Source organism: Aethalodelphis obliquidens, unplaced genomic scaffold (genome assembly GCF_003676395.1).
Source record: "Aethalodelphis obliquidens isolate GAN/ISIS:26980383/991018 unplaced genomic scaffold, ASM367639v1 scaffold55, whole genome shotgun sequence".
NCBI lineage: Eukaryota > Metazoa > Chordata > Mammalia > Artiodactyla > Delphinidae > Aethalodelphis > Aethalodelphis obliquidens.
In genome coordinates, this window is record NW_020837999.1 from 13,524,229 (window position 1) to 13,541,575 (window position 17,347).

Genomic DNA, 17,347 nt, shown 5'->3' on the forward strand with positions numbered 1-17,347 from the left:
CGGGAGCGCTAGGTGAAGCGGGTCACGTGATGTGAGGGGGCGGGAGCAGGAGGACCACAAAAACACCGAGTTTGGCTCAGCACTTTCTCCCCAGAAAGGCGGGCGGAGCCGAAAACCAAACAAACGTCTTCTCAGAGCTTGGGGGCGGGGCAGGCGGGAGAAGACGGAGCCTCCAGAGCCGAAGCCTTCGCGGAGTTGGTTTTTCGGTTGCTGGTCGTTGTGGCCGAGGGGTCTGAGGTCGGGCTGAGACGTGGGGAGCAATGGCGACCTTTGTGAGCGAGCTGGAGGCGGCCAAGAAGAACTTGAGCGAGGCCCTGGGGGACAACGTGAAACAGTAAGAACTCCCCGGACGCAGCCTCCGGGTTTCCGCGCGGGTGCTCCCCCAGCTTCGGGCTGCCGACCCACTATGGAGTTGTCCCCCGCGGCCGCGAGGCCTGTGCAGCCCTCGCGTAGCGAGTGGCGGGGCCTCTGGGTTTCTCGGGCCCGGGAAGGGGCCGGCGGGCAACCCCGACTCACCCGGCTGGAGGGGCCGGGCCTCCCTGGTTCCCTCCGGAACCTCGCGGGCGCCTTCGCCCGAGGCTGTGCCTTGGGTGGGGCGGGAAAAGCTAACTCCACGCCTTCACGCCCAAGGGCCTGTTGGGCGACTGCGGCCCGTGCGAGGGTGCGGGACGCATGTGGCTGACTACTGGCCTGGTCTGAGCCGGCGCCGCGCAGGCGGCCCGCTCCCGAAGGGCTTCCTGGAGGCAGAGGCTTATTGAGCGCGGGTGTTGTGGAGGCACTGTCGGTAAGAGCGTGGACAGCAATTTCGGAAGGCAGACAGACCCTCCGGTGAAATAGTCACCGAACAATACTGCAGTTATAGTGATGATAGCAGTAGCAGACATTTACTGAACACCTTTTAAGCGCTCTAAATGTACTATCTCATCTAATTCTCACAACAGAGATGTGAGGTAGGTGCAATTATCATTCCCGTTTGATAGATGAGAAGACTGAGATTTTGAGAGGTTAAGTAACTCTTCAAAGTCATGGCAGGATTGGGGCCTTTGCATCTGATTTCTGGCTCTGATACCTTACAGAGGGTTGCAAAGGACCCCAGAGACTCTCAGACAGACTTTCACCCGGGTTATAGCAGGGGACCGAGTACACAGTGGGGTCAGATGCTGAAATGGCCGAGTGTAAAATCAGTAACTCAATACAAGGCTGAAGTCATAGAAGGAACCCTCCGAGGTACAAGGTCAAGTTTGGAAATTTTCAAAACATTGTTATTACAATTTTATTTTTCTAAAATATAAGAAGCAAATTTTAAACGTTTAAAAGTATAAGTCTTGTGTTGTTGTTGCTAGATGGTTTCTGTGATATTCTACACGTTTGCATTACTCAACAGACACTTTGAAATGATGTTTCCGGAGGAGCAAGGTGTTTGGGGGATCTTTCTTTTTCTCCAGCACTTTCTCCTTCTCATCTTTCTACTTTTCATTATGACTGGAGATTGAAGTTACTTAACTTGGATGTCATACGTGATCTTTGGAGTTTTTCCTTCTTGTGAAATTTTGGGGTGGCAGAATCTACTTTTCGTCCTCGCAAGATAGATATGCAGAATTCCCATGTAAGACTTCTTGGAACACTCATGGCCTAAATGGAATAACTAAGAACAAAATATAATTTTTAAAGATTACTTTAATATTAGGAACGTTAATAAATCAAACTACAAACACTAGAATTAAAATTTAATCATCTAATCTGTTATTTTGGCATAATTATTTAATTTTTTGTAAACATCGATTCCCAAAGATAAAATGTTCTACCTAAAGTTATATTTTATTTTAAATTGAGTTTTATTAAATGTCTGGATTAAGAAAAATAAGCAAAAAGCAATTACATCTTTCCAGACAGGGATCAAACAGTTTAAAAAATAATAGTAATAAAATTAACAACAACATACTCTTCTAATCTGCCTGATAGACCTCTTCTGTTCTCCAAAGAAAGGTGACCTTGCCTGACAATACACTCTTTTCTTGTTGTGTCCCCTTTCTGCCCATAAAAGCCTAAAGTTATATTTTAATATTCAGGTTGACTTTGTCTCTTTCCTTGCTTACTTAATTAAAAATTCTTAATTATTTTAATGAGTAAAATTGACAGCTTTTACCTTCATTAATTACTATAGCTTATTTTTGTAATACAGCTAAAATCTACACTTTTTAAGCACAAAAGACTTTTCACTCGGTTACATCTAAGATGCTTACAAATATTTGAAAGTGAATGTTTCCATGTTACAATAAACCTGGCTTGTGTGTATAATTGATTGATTAGATGCGATGGTGAACTCTGTGATACCACACTCCTCACACAAGCTTGGGGTCGCCAGAAATGTTGAAGTTAGCATTTCCTGTTTGGTCTTTAAAGGTCAACACTGGCTGTCAAACGTTGGTCACATAGAGCTGCCAAAGCTAATTTGGTGCATCTTTAGCTGAATCTCCACTAACAACGCAATCAAAATATGCTTTTGTGCCAGGAACAGTTAATGGTACAGTGTTGTTCTCTATTAGTTTTTCCCATTCTCTCATTGTCTTTTCCCCCTTCTGCCCCTTGAAAAGCGCTTCTTGGTTGAACAGTCTGTGATATTGCTATACAGTAATTTCTCACATTTCCTCCATGAGTAGTTAGCTTTGGTTTGTACAACGTGACCATTTAAATGTGGTCCTTGTTCGTAGGTAAAATATATAATAAGGTGTATAAGAAACTCAGATATGAGTTGCTTTCTATTTATGCAGTGGCCCTAATGTTCTTTATGTCAGGTTGTGTGCCCATGTCAGCTTGTAGAAAGAAATGAGCTTTGCTGGCTAACTCACTTTGTATAGTACCCAGTAGAGTTCTGGGTTCAAATGGGTGCCTAGTTTTTCGGATGATTTAGCCATATGTTATTTAATTCAGGTATCTCAAGTGCTTCCTAGTCTGACCCATTTATACTCATCACCCATCATCCTCACCTACATAGAGGTTGACTAACTTTGTTTTTGGTATTTTTGAGGAAAACAGTCATTTGCCCATGGCTATACAGCAAGTTAATACAGGGACCAGGATTGGGGAGCGAGTCTTCAACTTGATAGCCAGTGCTGGCTATTTGAAAGTTTGCCACTGGAAAAGATAGAGAGCGTCATGTTGGCAGAGCCTTGCCTTAGTTCTGGAACAAGTTCATACACCAAATATAAATATATTTGCCTCTTTCTTATAAAATAGGAACACAGGGCTTTTAAAATAATGAAGTTTTTCTCATGTTACTATCTTCTTTTGTTGTATAAAATAGGATAGGAAAAGACTTCTGTTTTTCTGTGGAGCTTTATTTCATTTTTTAGTTGTTCTTTGAAAAAAAAAAGCAGGGGTTGGGGCATTTAAGTGTTTGATGTTGGGAAGTTATTATTGACTGCTGGGTGTGACTAGTCACGTGGAACATGGTGCCAGGCTCTAGAACTAACATGTTTTGCTGTTGAATGAAACGGGTCTTGGGAAGCTTTAAGACGCCACTAAAGCTACGGGTTTTCTCCGGTGTGGGGGGAAGGGGGGGATGAGGGCAAAGCACAGGAACCCAGGCAATTGCATATATACTTAGTCAGACTTAAGCTAGTCTACATATGGGAGAACAGGAGAAACCCTGCCATGGGTATAATAGGTCAGTGAGAGCATTAAACCATCTCGTTTAGGAATCGCTCCTTTTTTTTGTTCTTTTCTGTTAGAAACTCAAATGAGCATTAGAAAGTAGTTAATCGTGAATTGAAAGTGATTGTAAAACATACTAAGTAATTTTTAGCCCTGTTTCTTGAAGGAGGAGTAGCTTTCTTCAGCACGAACAAGGGGTGTGGATGTGAAAAGTAAAGTATTTTACTCCTATTTCTAATAATGTTGTTAAGGTATAAAAGATTGGATCCTTTCTTCCTACTAGTTAACTAGTAATTTTTATGATTAGTGGTTGATTTTCACTTTAAAAACCACTAAGTTTCTCCTATGCTCAGGTATTTTTCTTTGTGGCGAGCTGTTTTAGAATCCCATTCAGCCAGGATAGATTAAAACTTGAGTTCATTTGAAAGGAAAGAGGTTGCCCAGAATTGGTATTAATGCCCATAAAACACATACACATTTTAAAATATAAATCTTTTTAAAATTGAGGTATAATTGACATATAACTGTATATTAGTCTCAGGGGTACAACATAATGATTCAGTATTTGTGTATATTGCAGAATGGTCACCACAGTAACTCTAGTTCACGTCTCTCACCATACATAGTTTAAAAAGTTTTTTTCTTGTGATGAGAACTTTTAAGATCTCAGCAATTTTCAAATATGCAATATTTGATAATTTTAATAATACTTTAAAATATAAATCTTAAGTGTAGGTTTCTGGTGAGCAGGTCTTTTAGAAGGGCAGCAGTGAGAAAGGAAAGGTACAGCAGTGGTTTTTGGCTGGTTGACTCATGAGTCTGATTCTATGACTACTGCTCAGTCCCTTTTAGGGAGGACTTTCCTTCTTGTGATGGTATTCGGACTCCTAAGTAGCTTAAACAACAGAGATTTATTTTCTCACAGTTCTGGAGTCTAGAAGTCTGACATCAAGGTGTGAGCAGGGTTGTCTTCTGAGGCCTCTCCCCTTGGCTTTTGCCTTCTGTCTCTCTCTCTGTGTCCTAATCTCTTCTTATAAGGACACCAGTCACACTGGGTTAGGGCCCACCCTGCCGACTCCATTTTTCCTTAATTACCTGTTTAAAGGCCCTACTTCCGAGTAGAGTCACATTCTGAGGTACTGGGGGTTAGGGCTTCAACAAATGAATTTGGGGGGAACACAACCCAGTCCATAACACTAGGGGATGCAAAATTTCCTTCCTCTTCTGGGAGTTGAGGCAGATAAGGTGAACTTGGGGAAGAAGCAAAACCTGAGGCTCTTAATATTGTTTCTGCCTCTGCAGATACTGGGCTAACTTAAAGTTGTGGTTCAAGCAGAAGATCAGCAAAGAAGAGTTTGACCTTGAAGCTCATAGACTTCTCACACAGGATAATGGTAAAATAATTATCTGGGGAGTTATTTTACTGTTCTGAAGTTTTCCCAGATTTGCAATAAATTAAAAGTTTATTTAAAATTTTTAAAAAATTTTGGTTTTAGTGGTATAAGGTCATTTAAATAATGTGGATATTTAAAATTAAATGGAAAGAATGGCAGAGTAGGGGATATCCAAAGTTCTTAAAAGCTAGACTGAAACAGTGGGTTCCTTATGTTGTAAATATTCTGTATTTGACTTGTGACAATCTTCCCTTTTTCAGTCCATTCTCACAACGATTTCCTCCTGGCTATTCTCACGCGTTGTCAGATTTTGGTGTCTACACCAGGTAAGGGAGTGGGAACACCTCCAGGGATGTCAGTCAGCAAAACCACAGAATGCTGGGCATACTAGACTTTCACTTCCTTTAACAGACTTGTTTGCAAATGAAATGTTCTTTGAACTGCTCAGAAGAAACATTTTATTGTGTAATAGAGATTCTTCTATAGAACCTTTTTAAAGCAGGTGATTTCTCTGTCCTTTCATTGACTTTTGGTCTTTACCCCCCATTCAGCTGGGTTTAGATTACTTAAATAAATGAGAAGTGAGGAGGAGGGTAGGTGGTCAGGTGGAAGAAGCTGAGGAGTGAAGGGAGGGAATTTGGTGGTTAGGAGAGCGTTTCCATAGATATAGGGAAGGTAAAGTACGTGGAGGGGAAACCACAGCATATGTTGAGAACCTGGACTTTCTCCTATTCTTAATTAAGTGAGATATTAGCACCTGGAAGGTTGGAGCTTCAGCATGTGTTTGGCAAACTGTTGGTGAAGAACAAAGGTAGTAATAGCAGCATGGTGGGGAGGTATGTGGATGCTAAGTCTGTCACTTCGACCTAAATAAATAGGTATAGACAGAATGATTCCTTTGTCCCTAATTTTTTGGAGCTTAAGTGGTACAAGTCCCCTCTTTCAATTTTATTTTAATCAGTCAAAAAAAAAAAGGTAAATGCATTAAAACTTTGCCTCATGATAAAGCTTATCCTGGGCTCTTGTTAAAAACTTGAATTTACAGGTACCTCCTACTGTAGATTAAATTGAAGTTTTTGTTGTTTAAAGGGCCTGTGGTGATTCTGATGATCATTTATTAAAAGCCCATGTTTACCTAGAAGTGACTAGTATTTTGTATCATCCCCCTCTGCTAAGCTCTGTTGTAAGATAGAGAGTTCAGATGAGATCTCCTAAAGGCTTGTTCTCCACACTCAAAGAAGTCGCCATTGGTGTGAAGAATAATAAGCAGTGAGCGTTTGTTTACGGAGGTTGGTGTTAGAGAGGGAAGGCAGTTTTCCACTCCTCACCACACCCCTCACTGCACATCCTACACTGTGTCACATTTCTAATGTTTTATTTAATTTAAATAGAAGTGGACTTTCGCCAGTTAGATCATAAAGATAATCCACTTCATTGTATAAAGTTTAATTTGATCAGAAAAGCCAACATTGTGAGGATTAGATCTTACTTTTTAGGTAGGTATATTCTAAAGTGGCACCCACCCAAAAGGTTCAGTGGGATGATCGGAAATAAAAACCTTGGTTGGGGCTTCCCTGGTGGCGCAGTGGTTGAGAGTCCGCCTGCCGATGCAGGGGACGCGGGTTCGTGCCCCGGTCCGGGAGGATCCCACATGCGGCAGAGCGGCTGGGCCCGTGAGCCATGGCTGCTGAGCCTGCGCGTCCGGGGCCTGTGCTCCGCGACGGGAGAGGCCACATCAGTGAGAGTCCTGCGTACCGCAAAAAAATAAAAATAGAAACCTTGGTTGATAGGAGTCAAGGGGCTTGGGTTCAAGTTTAGGTTTTGCCACTAGCTTAGATAATGTAGTTAATTATTGAGTGTTCTTAGCGTCCACATTTATAAAACAGAGACAGTAATATCTACCCTGCAGGATTATTAAAAAAAAACAAAAACAGATGAAAGAACATGCAAAAAGTGCTCTTAAAAATAAAAAATGCCAAACAAATACGAAGTGGTATTAGTATAGGTGGCTGATTTTAATTAAATAAAGCCTTTGATATTCTTGAATATTTGTTGTTGGTTAAAAATAAATGAAGAAACATTAGAATTTAGAGATTATTTCTCAAATACCCAAAATGTCTTCCTTTAAAATGAAATTAATATTTGCTGGCAACAGAGGTGATTTCTATTAAAAGTAAAGTATAGAAGTACAGTTTTTTGTACTTTAATAATTGTGATCAGGTTGGTTACTGTTTTTCTAAGGCAGGCAGGAAAGCTGATTTTAATAATGTTATTTATTGAATACTGTAACTGCAGCGCCTTAGACGCTTTATGTGCGTTATCATTAATCCTTACAACAACTCTTCAGAAGTATTAGCCTCTTTTTTTGTATGCTAGGAAACAAACTTCAGAGGAGAGAAAACAAAACAAAATAAAAACTTACCTGAGGCCCTCTTCAGCTAGTAAGTAGAAGTGTTGGATCCAAACCAAAATCTGACTGCTGCTGTGAAGCCCTCCTTCCTTGGGGTCAGAGTCAGTCCTTGCCATGCTTTGCTTCCTCACCCGAGGTATATTTGGCCACTCAGCAGCAGCATCGCCTAACATCAAGTTCCATTCATCAGGGAAATCATCTAAGATTGACTGGTCTTACCAGGTGTGATCTAGGTGTGCCAAAGATACTTAAAGCGATGGAGAAGAAGAACTTGACTTTCCAAACAGTTCTTTTTTAGCTGAGGAACCAGGAATATTTTTTCAAAGCTTTACGAACTCATTCTTCCAAAAACATCAAGATGAAATAATGTTTTGTTAGAATGATGGGTGATTTTTTTTTTCTTTTCCTAAAAAAATTCTTTGGGATATTTTTTTCAAGTGTACTGTAATGAGCTTGTATAACTTTTGATTTTTTTTAAACACTAAACTATATATGTTCATGGTTTAAAAAAAAATAGTACAGAGGGTCTTAGAATGAAAAGCTTCCCCCTCCTAGACCAGCTTGTTCTCAAAGACAACTGCTTTTGCTTTTTGTTCTTCTTATGGGACCTCAGTGGCTCCGTATAGTGTGCTGAAACGTCTTTCTGGATTGACTGGTTTTTAAACATCCATCTTGCCTTATTGCTCTGTGTTTTGTGAGATTTCCTCAATTCTTTCTTTCAGCCCTTCTGTCCAGTGCATTCTTTAATTCAGCAATTTTTGTAGCGTCTTCTTTTTGTTTTATGGATACCCATCTTCTCAGACTTCTCTGAGGATATGAATTAGAAATTATTCAAGTTCTTTGTGTTGCCTGAATTCTTTATCTCTAGGATCTCAATTTTTTTTTTTTTTTTTTTACTTTGGTCTCTCTTACCATGTTACAGCTTATCATCAAATGTCTGAGAATCCACATTTACGAATGAAGCCTAAGACCTGGAGATTGTGCTTTAGAGTGAGCTGACGGGAGGCCAGCCATTACAGTGAGGTTCCTCAAATGCCAGCTGCAGAGAACTGTGCTCTAGGGTACCAACATTCATACCAGCTACCTCAGTAAATCCCAGAAATTTTGTTCTATTTAACTAGAGAAGAGTTCTCCATTCTCCATTCCCTGCCACCTGTTTATACTGCACTGTGTACAGGAGTGAGTGGGGCTGGTTTCATGGGGCCAGGAACTGTCCATGAACTTGGAAGGGCCTGCACTTGGTTTAGTGCTGTACTGTGGTTGTCTTGAAATTCTTAACTTTTGAGCAAGGGACCCTGCATTTTTGTTTTGTACTGAGTTCAGTCCTGGGGGTGAGGGAAGGGGTTTCTATGGATGACTTTTCAATATAGATCTTCCATTAATCTTGTTTTAAGCTGTACTATCCCTTCTGGTTCCCACTGCACTCACCTTCTCCAAATCCAGATTCTTTGTGGATATCTACTAGTCAGGTTTATTTACTTCCACCTATTTACCAACCTTGCCAACTTAGGTCACAGCTTCCAAGTGTCCGCTTTGTAAGTTGGCTTCTTTTTAGCCCATCTTTGAAATTTGTTGATATCTCATCTTGGTCTGCTACTCGTTTTGCTTTTTATCTGTGTTCTGGATGTGTGCCATTTACTTTTTTGTGTGTGTGTGGTACGCGGGCCTCTCACTGTTGTGGCCTCTCCCGTTGCGGAGCACAGGCTCCGGACACGCAGGCTCAGCGGCCACGGCTCACAGGCCCAGCCGCTCCGTGGCATGTGGGATCTTCCCGGACCAGGGCACGAACCCGTGTCCCCTGCATCGGCAGGCGGACTCTCAACCACTGCGCCACCAGGGAAGCCCCCATTTACTTTTTTCTACTATCATATTTAGTCGGGTCTTGGAAGAGAGAGGAGACAAATACATGTGCTTATTTCACCATCTTGAACTAGAAAATTCTGTCCTTTTATAATACTACTGCTACTAGTAAGCAAACAAACACCCAGTAAACAATGAAAAATGTGAAAAACAAATTTGTCTTCCTAAAAGAACAATTTTGGTTACAGCTAGAGAAAAAAATGTGATTTGAGAGAAGTTGTGTTTAGGGAAGGAGAATGTTTTGTTTAGAGAAGGAGAATGAGAGAACTGAATTTAAGCGTTTGTTCGTTTTCATCATTTGAGCATTTCATACTTTTTTAGCCTAAAGTGAAAACAAACTTAGCAGTTATCAATTGTCATTCTTTTCTCTTATGATTGTTATTTCTCTGTCTTATAGAGGGTGCTGGATCTTTACCCTGGACAGGGGGTTCTGCAGCCAAACCTGGAAAACCAAAGGGAAAGAAAAAGCTTTCTTCTGTTCGTCAGAAATTTGATGTAGGTTGTTTAGTAGATCTTGGTAACAACTGATTTAAGCACTGGTGTGATGGAACTGGCTTTAGTTTTTTAATGAATATTACAATTCTGGTAGTAAAGTTGAAAAAAAAGGGCATGATTTGGGGAGAAAACGGCGTTATTATATTTGAATTTGGTGAAGAGTGTTTCAAAGATTGTGTCTGAATTTTTATTCCAGTTTGTTATTGTGTAATTATTAATATGTTATCATTAGTACCTAATGATTTTTCAGTAATTCAACAACTATGCCTGTGTTCTTTTTCCTCTTAAATATCTGTGTGGAATGAATAATGTTTCTCAGATTGAAGACTTCTGTTCCAAGGGTCCAGGAGGCCCAGAGGCCTCTGGCAGGATGCTGCTGATGCCCCACTAGGCCTTGAGCCTTCTGGGGATCCTCAGAGAAATCTTGAAGGCATTGGGCTATAAAATTTGTAAACGTTTTAGAATAACTTGCTTTTTTTTTCTGGTTTATATCCAGGGAACACAGTTTCCCAAAAGTATCCCTTTTATCGATTTGACTGGGTATTGATAGCCTTATTCATTAACATTAACAAGTATTTATTTATTTCTACCTTGGCTCTATGTTTTAAGTCAAGAATATTCGATCTGGAGGGCATCAGTATCTCCAGAGAGGTATACTTGGTTTAAAAAAGCATGTTTGATATAAAATACAGTTTTATACTTACTTGGAAAATGGAAAAACAACAAGAATTGCTTTTATAGTACAAACTTCAAACAGGACAAGCCATATTCGCTACAAAATCTTGTGAGTTGGGCTTAAGCAAAAGCTACTGAGGCATATCTCCCACTGATTATGGAGAATATAATTGGGCTATCAGCATCTCCCAGAGGAAGGCTGAGATTTTATAAGCGGAAAAGATTGGGAAAAACTATTTTTAAAAAAACTAATGACTGTGTCTTAGAAAGATTCTGTGTTGAGAGTTGTTAGTAGAAGATAATGGTAAAAGTTACACTACCCTACATTATCTTGGAATATTTGTTATTAGATCTGTTATATTGGTTAGCTAGGTTTTTTTAGGGCTTTTCTTAAGCATTAATTATATATTTTTATTTTCAGAATCTGCTTACTTACAAGTATACTTAAAATACTCTGACTTGTTTGAAAATAGTTTTATATCTTCTCCTTCTCCCCAGTTGTTATTTTTAGCCCAGAGCCATATATTCTGTGATTGCCGAGGTATTAATTGAATAGAATAAACTGCTATGCATAGTACTGTTATTCCCCATAACTCATGTCTTCATTATTACTATGTAATGGGTGTGAATCTGTGATTAGTTGTGCATGAGTTACTTTTTTTTTTTTTTAACTCTTGTGGTATAGTTTTGGTGGCATTAATTTGTGGGATCTCAGGTCCAATTCATAGGTTACTTTTGTTTGTGTCTTATTACTTGCCACATAATGAATAATTTTGAAAAGTTTTCTTACCCATAGCATAGATTCCAGCCTCAAAATCCTCTCTCGGGAGCCCAGCAGTTTGTGGCCAAGGATCCCCAAGATGATGATGACTTGAAACTTTGTTCCCACACAATGATGCTTCCCACTCGGGGTCAGCTTGAAGGGAGAATGATAGTGACTGCTTACGAGCATGGGCTGGACAACGTCACCGAGGAGGCTGTCTCAGCTGTGGTCTATGCAGTGGAGGTTGGTTTGCTGGTGGCAGAAACACTCTTACAGATTGAATGTGACAAGCTTGTGTGAGTTATTCAAAGCTGGTACTGCAAGAAAAGAACTAAAATGTGACTCTGATCTCAGAATTGTCATCATTGAAAGTTGTTTTCTTTTGAGGGGAGAAACATCACAATCCAAACAATTGCCTTCAGTTAACAGACTAAACTTTTCAGAAAGGTTACTTGCATAACACTTTGGATGTTTAATTTCTCAACAAGGGGACAGTTTTTAAGCAAAAAAAAAAAGAGATTGAGAATCCTAAAGATTAAAATCACTTGATGTTGCTGTGGTACGGCATTTGAAGAGCATTATTAGACTTGGCATCTGAACTGTGGGATTCTTGTCTCAGCACACTCTTTCATTCATTCATTTTACTCATTTAGTTACTCCACAGAACATACACTGGGGTCTAGAGTGCACAGGTACTGACCGGTGACGCTGGGTCATTCCTTTCAATTCTCTGGGCCTCCGTTTCCTTGCCGGTACCTCAGAGATTATAATAGCTTTCTCAAGAAGTTATAAACATTGAATCATAAGTTGTACCATGAAGTCCTGACATGAGCTGATCTTATTGGTAGAATTGAAACACCATCCCTGACCCCAGCACCCCTGTTAATAAGGGTAGGCTGGGACTGGTTCTGTCTCTATTTTCGCAGACATTCTCTAACCCTCTCTTAGGTACTTGGCTCTCACAAGGGCGAAGAGATATTAAATACCTAACTTTCTGTTTATTTCCTATATATCTTTTGTTTATGTGGCTTTTGAGAGAGCCAAGGTTCTTTTTATGCAAGGATTTTAGTAGATTGGGCACTATAACCAATATGTTCCTGATGGTGAAACATTTTGTACCATTTTAAACCAAGCTTCAAGGTAGTTTGCTGCTTAAAAAAATTACTTATTTTTGTACTTTTATTTAAAGCTATCTGAACATCATTTTTGAGGGAGAGGAGCCAATTCAGAGATATAAAAACTTTAATAAATTTTAAAGTAGAGCAAGCCCATCCTAAATAGAACTAAATAAAAATAGCGTGTCTCCCTTTGCTCTTTTCTGTACCCTCGTACCCTGGTATGTATGGCTCTGTGGCTGTTTCGCGAACATTCGTCTGGTTTCAGCACTTGTTTGCCTGTCTCACATCTCCATCCACTAAATGCCAATAAACATTTTTTGATCAAAGGAAGTTTTATGGTTTGCTTTTAAAGAGGAGTTCATGCTATTTTTCTCTTTTTTTTCTTGTTTTTACAGAATCACCTTAAAGATATATTGACATCAGTTGTGTCAAGAAGGAAAGCTTATCGATTACGTGATGGTCATTTTAAATACGCCTTTGGTAGTAATGTGACCCCACAGCCATACCTGAAGAACAGTGTAGTAGCTTACAACAACTTAATAGAAAGGTATGTGAAGTTTCTTGTGATCTTTGCATCCATCCTTCCTAATTGGTTACACTACTCTTTTGTAATAGACCACTGTTAAAGTTGGTTACTGGGGCTCTGTGCGTCTAAGGTACCTCTGAGAGCAGTATGGTTTTATTTTCTTAAGTTGCATCCTTGCGTGATAACCAGTGAATTCTTATGGTACTCTTTATGTTAGGAGTGAAGTTGTAGAGTTTGGCCGCTGCATGTGGTTTAAAGTGAGTGCCCCCCACTTTCCGAAGTACAGTGGAGTAGTTCCCTGGGGCTGTGCGTCTGGATGGTTCCTGAGGGGCATCACCTGACTGGTGGGGGGAGTGGGCCGGCTCTCACTCAGGAACGTGGCCTGTGCTTGTTGGGTCAAGGTTGGGTTTCTTGATGGTGGGAGGAGGAGCAGTAAGTGTCTCTCCAGGTCCTTTTCTGGCTTTTTTAGCTGTAGCTCAAGATAGCGGCCTGTGCTGGGTGTCGTCAGGTTGCTCTTGGCATCCTCTTGTGCAGTTCTGGTCTCTCAGCTCCGATCTCTGGAACCTCTCTGTCTGCACTCCACTGTGGGCTCCCAGGACCTCTCTGATATTCTGAGTCATCCCTCTGAGATGACCTGAATTACCTTCATCCCTGTGTTGTCCCTTTTCAGGGAGAAGAGAGGGAAAGAGATGACAAGAGAGATAAAACTTCAGAGAAAAAAGTGTGATTGGGAAGGCTGGCAGGAGTGATGCTGGGGAAGAAGTAATGGGCAGGGAAGGCAGGAGGAGTGACAGTGAGGGGTGTGGGGTGGGAAAGCCGAGCAGGGAGTTGAAGAGAGCAGATGGTGCTGACACCATGGGGAGGGCATGATGCTGGTGCCTGTTTCATGGCCCCGAAGACCTTGAGACGGCTCACAGGGCTCATCTTGAAGATCACTGGCTTAAACTGGGTTCACTATTTAGATTGCCATAGGTGAAGATTTACTTTCTTAATCTCATTCAGGCATATCTGTTTGGGATTATTTGTTCTCATTTGTGAGTCATTCTTCTCTAGAGAAAAACAAACCAAAAAGAGTAAAAGAGTGGCCCCTCGTAGCGGGCGAGTGCTGGAGCGGTGTGTGACCCTGCCGGGCCTCCAGCTGCCCTCTCCCCCTGCCAGCCTGTCCCTGTGAGGCTCCTGTCTCACCGTCGGCCGCTTGTTTCTCTATCAGCGCTGCCTTTGTCTGCTGCCGGAGCCCACGCTCACGCTCCACTTGTGCTTTCGTTCTAGTTCCCTCCTCACTGTTGTTTCACCTCCTGCGTGTTCTCCAGAATTGCATAGGTTATCTCCTACTGTATTACGATACAAAAATTATGTCTGACTTCCCAGCTGATGTTATATCTGGGTTCTATTTTGGGAAATTGGCAAGATCTGGATGAATTTTCTCCACCCTCATTTTTGCCTGTTGCTTTTTTTGTGCTTTATTTTCTTTTCTTGCTTGTTATTTTTGATCCTCTTGTCTCCAGTATCATCTACCTTCCTCTCCAGGTTGGTTGTTTCCAATTTCATTTTCCTTTAATGAAGGTCTGTTACTTTTTTCCAACTAGAAGCTCTTTAAGGGCAGGGAACAATTTTGACTCAGTATCCTGACTTAGTATTTTAGCACTGTGGAGGGAGAAGGGTAAATGCAGTTGCACTGCATTTTATTCCAGCCCATCAGATGGGCTGCCTTTAAAAATTAAAATTATAGACTACTCGTGTATACACTGGCTGAAAGATAACTGGATTTCTGATTCACGTTGAGATATATTTTATAGGAAGTATTCTAGCAGCCCATCCCTATTCTGTTTGTTCAGTGTTTCCATCTTACTTACTGGGAATATTTCTGAAACATTTTGTTTCCAGCCCTCCAGCCTTTTCTGCTCCTTGTACTGGTCAGAATCCAGCGTCTCACCTGCCTCCTGACGATGCTGAGCAGCAGGCCGCACTCCTGCTGGCGTGCTCGGGGGACACGCTACCCACGACTTTGCCTCCAGTGAACATGTACGACCTTTTTGAAGCTTTGCAGGTAACTCTTGGCTCCTTAAGGTTTACCTGGATTTATGGATAGGCTCAGAGTTTCTTCAAGTCCACAAAGATATTCACTAGCTTTTCCATTTCCTGGCTTTTGTTTTTCAGTTTCTATTGTTTGTTATTAAAGCCATTAATAGTAACCTAATCTTTCAAACCCCCGGCTCAAGAGTCCTTCCTAACTTACCTCCCGCATCTCTCACCTCCCCAGTGAAAGAAAAAAAATCTCCTTGTCCCCTTATTTCTATTTCAGAGCCTTGTTATTTCCTTGTTTTCTTGTTATCTGATTTGGGATTAATTAGGTTCTGGCTTAAAACTTACAGGTTTGTGTGTCTTTTGTGTGAGTGTTTTGTTGACACAGATCTTACTTTCATTTTCTGTGTTGGAAAAATAAGCATACTGAAGTATAATGGGAGACGTGCTGATATGTTTTCAATCCCAGGTACACAGGGAAGTCATTCCTACACACACTGTATATGCTCTCAACATTGAAAGGATCATTATGAAGCTCTGGCATCCAAATCATGAAGAGCTGCAGCAAGACAAAGTCCACTGCCAGCGCCTGGCAGCCAAGGAGGGGCTCTTGCTCTGCTGAATTGGGATTGGAGGGTGTGGGACCCTCAGCAAATTCATTGATGATTGGGAATTGAATGCTTTTGGGGGCCACATTTCAAGACTGAAGTGTGTAGAGTAAATATAACCTTTCCTATGGAAAGGTGATAGTACATTTTGTGTTGCTACCGTGAAGCCATTAATAAATCTGATTTTAATAATGACCCATATCTCTGTATGTATGTGTGTGTGTGTTCCCAGTTATGGGAATAGGCACTGGGAAAGTTCTGTGCCTGGAATGGTGCTGTTTAGGCATCTGAGGCCTAGTATCCTGTGGTCTGCATGTGAGGTAGGTGACATTCTAGAACAAAGAAGCTGTTATAACTTAGTCCCCACGATCAGCAGGACATCTCTGTTTAGAGACATCACGTATTCTGTATCTGGCAAGTCTAAAATTTCTGCTTTCCTCCTGAAGAAAGAACTGTGCTTTTAACACAGTGTTAAAAATCGGTTATCATTTTTACTGATGAGTTTTATATATGTATATATTTTTTTGTGACCAGTTTAATTTTTAACAGGTATACGTAGTTGCCTAAAGATTCATTCCAACTCCATAGAAAATAAGACTTAGCAATGCTGTGCTATTAGAGAAAATAAAGTCCTTTCTTTAAATTAAAAACCAAATCAAAACAATCTCTTAGAATGTAATTAACCTTATAAAATATCTTCTCATAACTCAAGTTTCTTTTATAGAGTTGTTATGCCCAAAGACTTTGATTGGCAGGTTCATCTTTTAATTATTCCTATAGGAGTCCATGTGAACATATTGGATTTATACTAGGTAATTCTCCTATTCCTATGAAATATCTTTTTCTATACTTTCAAATGGCAGTGTTACTAGTAACTGTTTGTTTGTTTAGAGATATGTTGCTTTTTATTCAAGAGATGTTATTGGTGGATACGTTAGAATGTACAGATGGGTTTACGTAGGTCTGAATAATATATGTATAGATATGTATATATGGTTCAATATCTGGATCTGTGTATTTGGTTTTGTACTTTAAATGCGACGAATAAACCTTTCGGGAGAAAACTTTTTTTGTTTATTAAAGTAAACATATAAGGAACACCACCTTCTACAGAAATATGAAGAACCTTGCTTTCTGAGATCTTAGCAGAGACTTTTCAAAAGAACGTACTACATGAGAAAGATTAAAAGCAGGTTCCAATTAAGGCATGTCATTTCTTCCTCTTGTGATATGTAGGTTAAGACTAAAAAGAAAAAATAAACAGCCTAGTTTCAGTTCTTGGCACAAGTCTGGAAATCCTTTAGAGTTTTCAGTAACTCAAGAATTTTTAGGGTTTGTAAGAATTTGAACTGGTATCTAATTGCATATAGTGGTTTTGGCTTGGCCTATCCATGTATCTGAGTCTTAATGCTAAGTATGTGTTAAATTTCATGTGTTCCATAGATGGAGAGGCAGCTAGAAGAAGCCTCAGACATGCCCTGCTGCCCACTGCAGTGGCAGGTTCCATAGAAATCTGTATAGCAGAGGGACCTCCAAACAGAAAAATTCCTCACTACTCCGTAGGACCTGGCCTAAGTCCCTAGTTGCCTACTCTGGTGGGACCACAGGACACCAGAGGACTCTTTTTGCCTCCAAGTTTCGGGCCTACATGCCAAGATCTACTTTCCATGCCAGTTTCCCTCAAGCGTCATTTTGTACAGTGGAGAGATTGGGTTGAGGGCAAGGCAGGCAGGTAGATAGAGTGATACTTAGGATTTTTCAAGAGAGCCAGAGTTCAAATGCCTTGTTCCACCAAAGGTGGCCTCCAGCCGTAGCACCGTGG

At 40.6% G+C, this 17,347-nt stretch overlaps 1 protein-coding gene across 1 annotated transcript; it reads left to right on the plus strand.

Moving 5' to 3' along the window:
* Positions 1–84: 84 nt before the first annotated feature.
* On the plus strand, positions 85–16,729 carry TADA1 (transcriptional adaptor 1). The gene is made up of 8 exons (XM_027086446.1): positions 85–334; positions 4,957–5,048; positions 5,309–5,374; positions 9,716–9,813; positions 11,285–11,494; positions 12,765–12,916; positions 14,780–14,942; positions 15,387–16,729. The coding sequence occupies exons 1-8, from the start codon at positions 261–263 to the stop codon at positions 15,537–15,539; spliced, it is 1,008 nt and encodes a 335-aa protein (XP_026942247.1). The 5' UTR covers positions 85–260; the 3' UTR covers positions 15,540–16,729.
* The last annotated feature ends 618 nt before the right edge of the window (positions 16,730–17,347 follow it).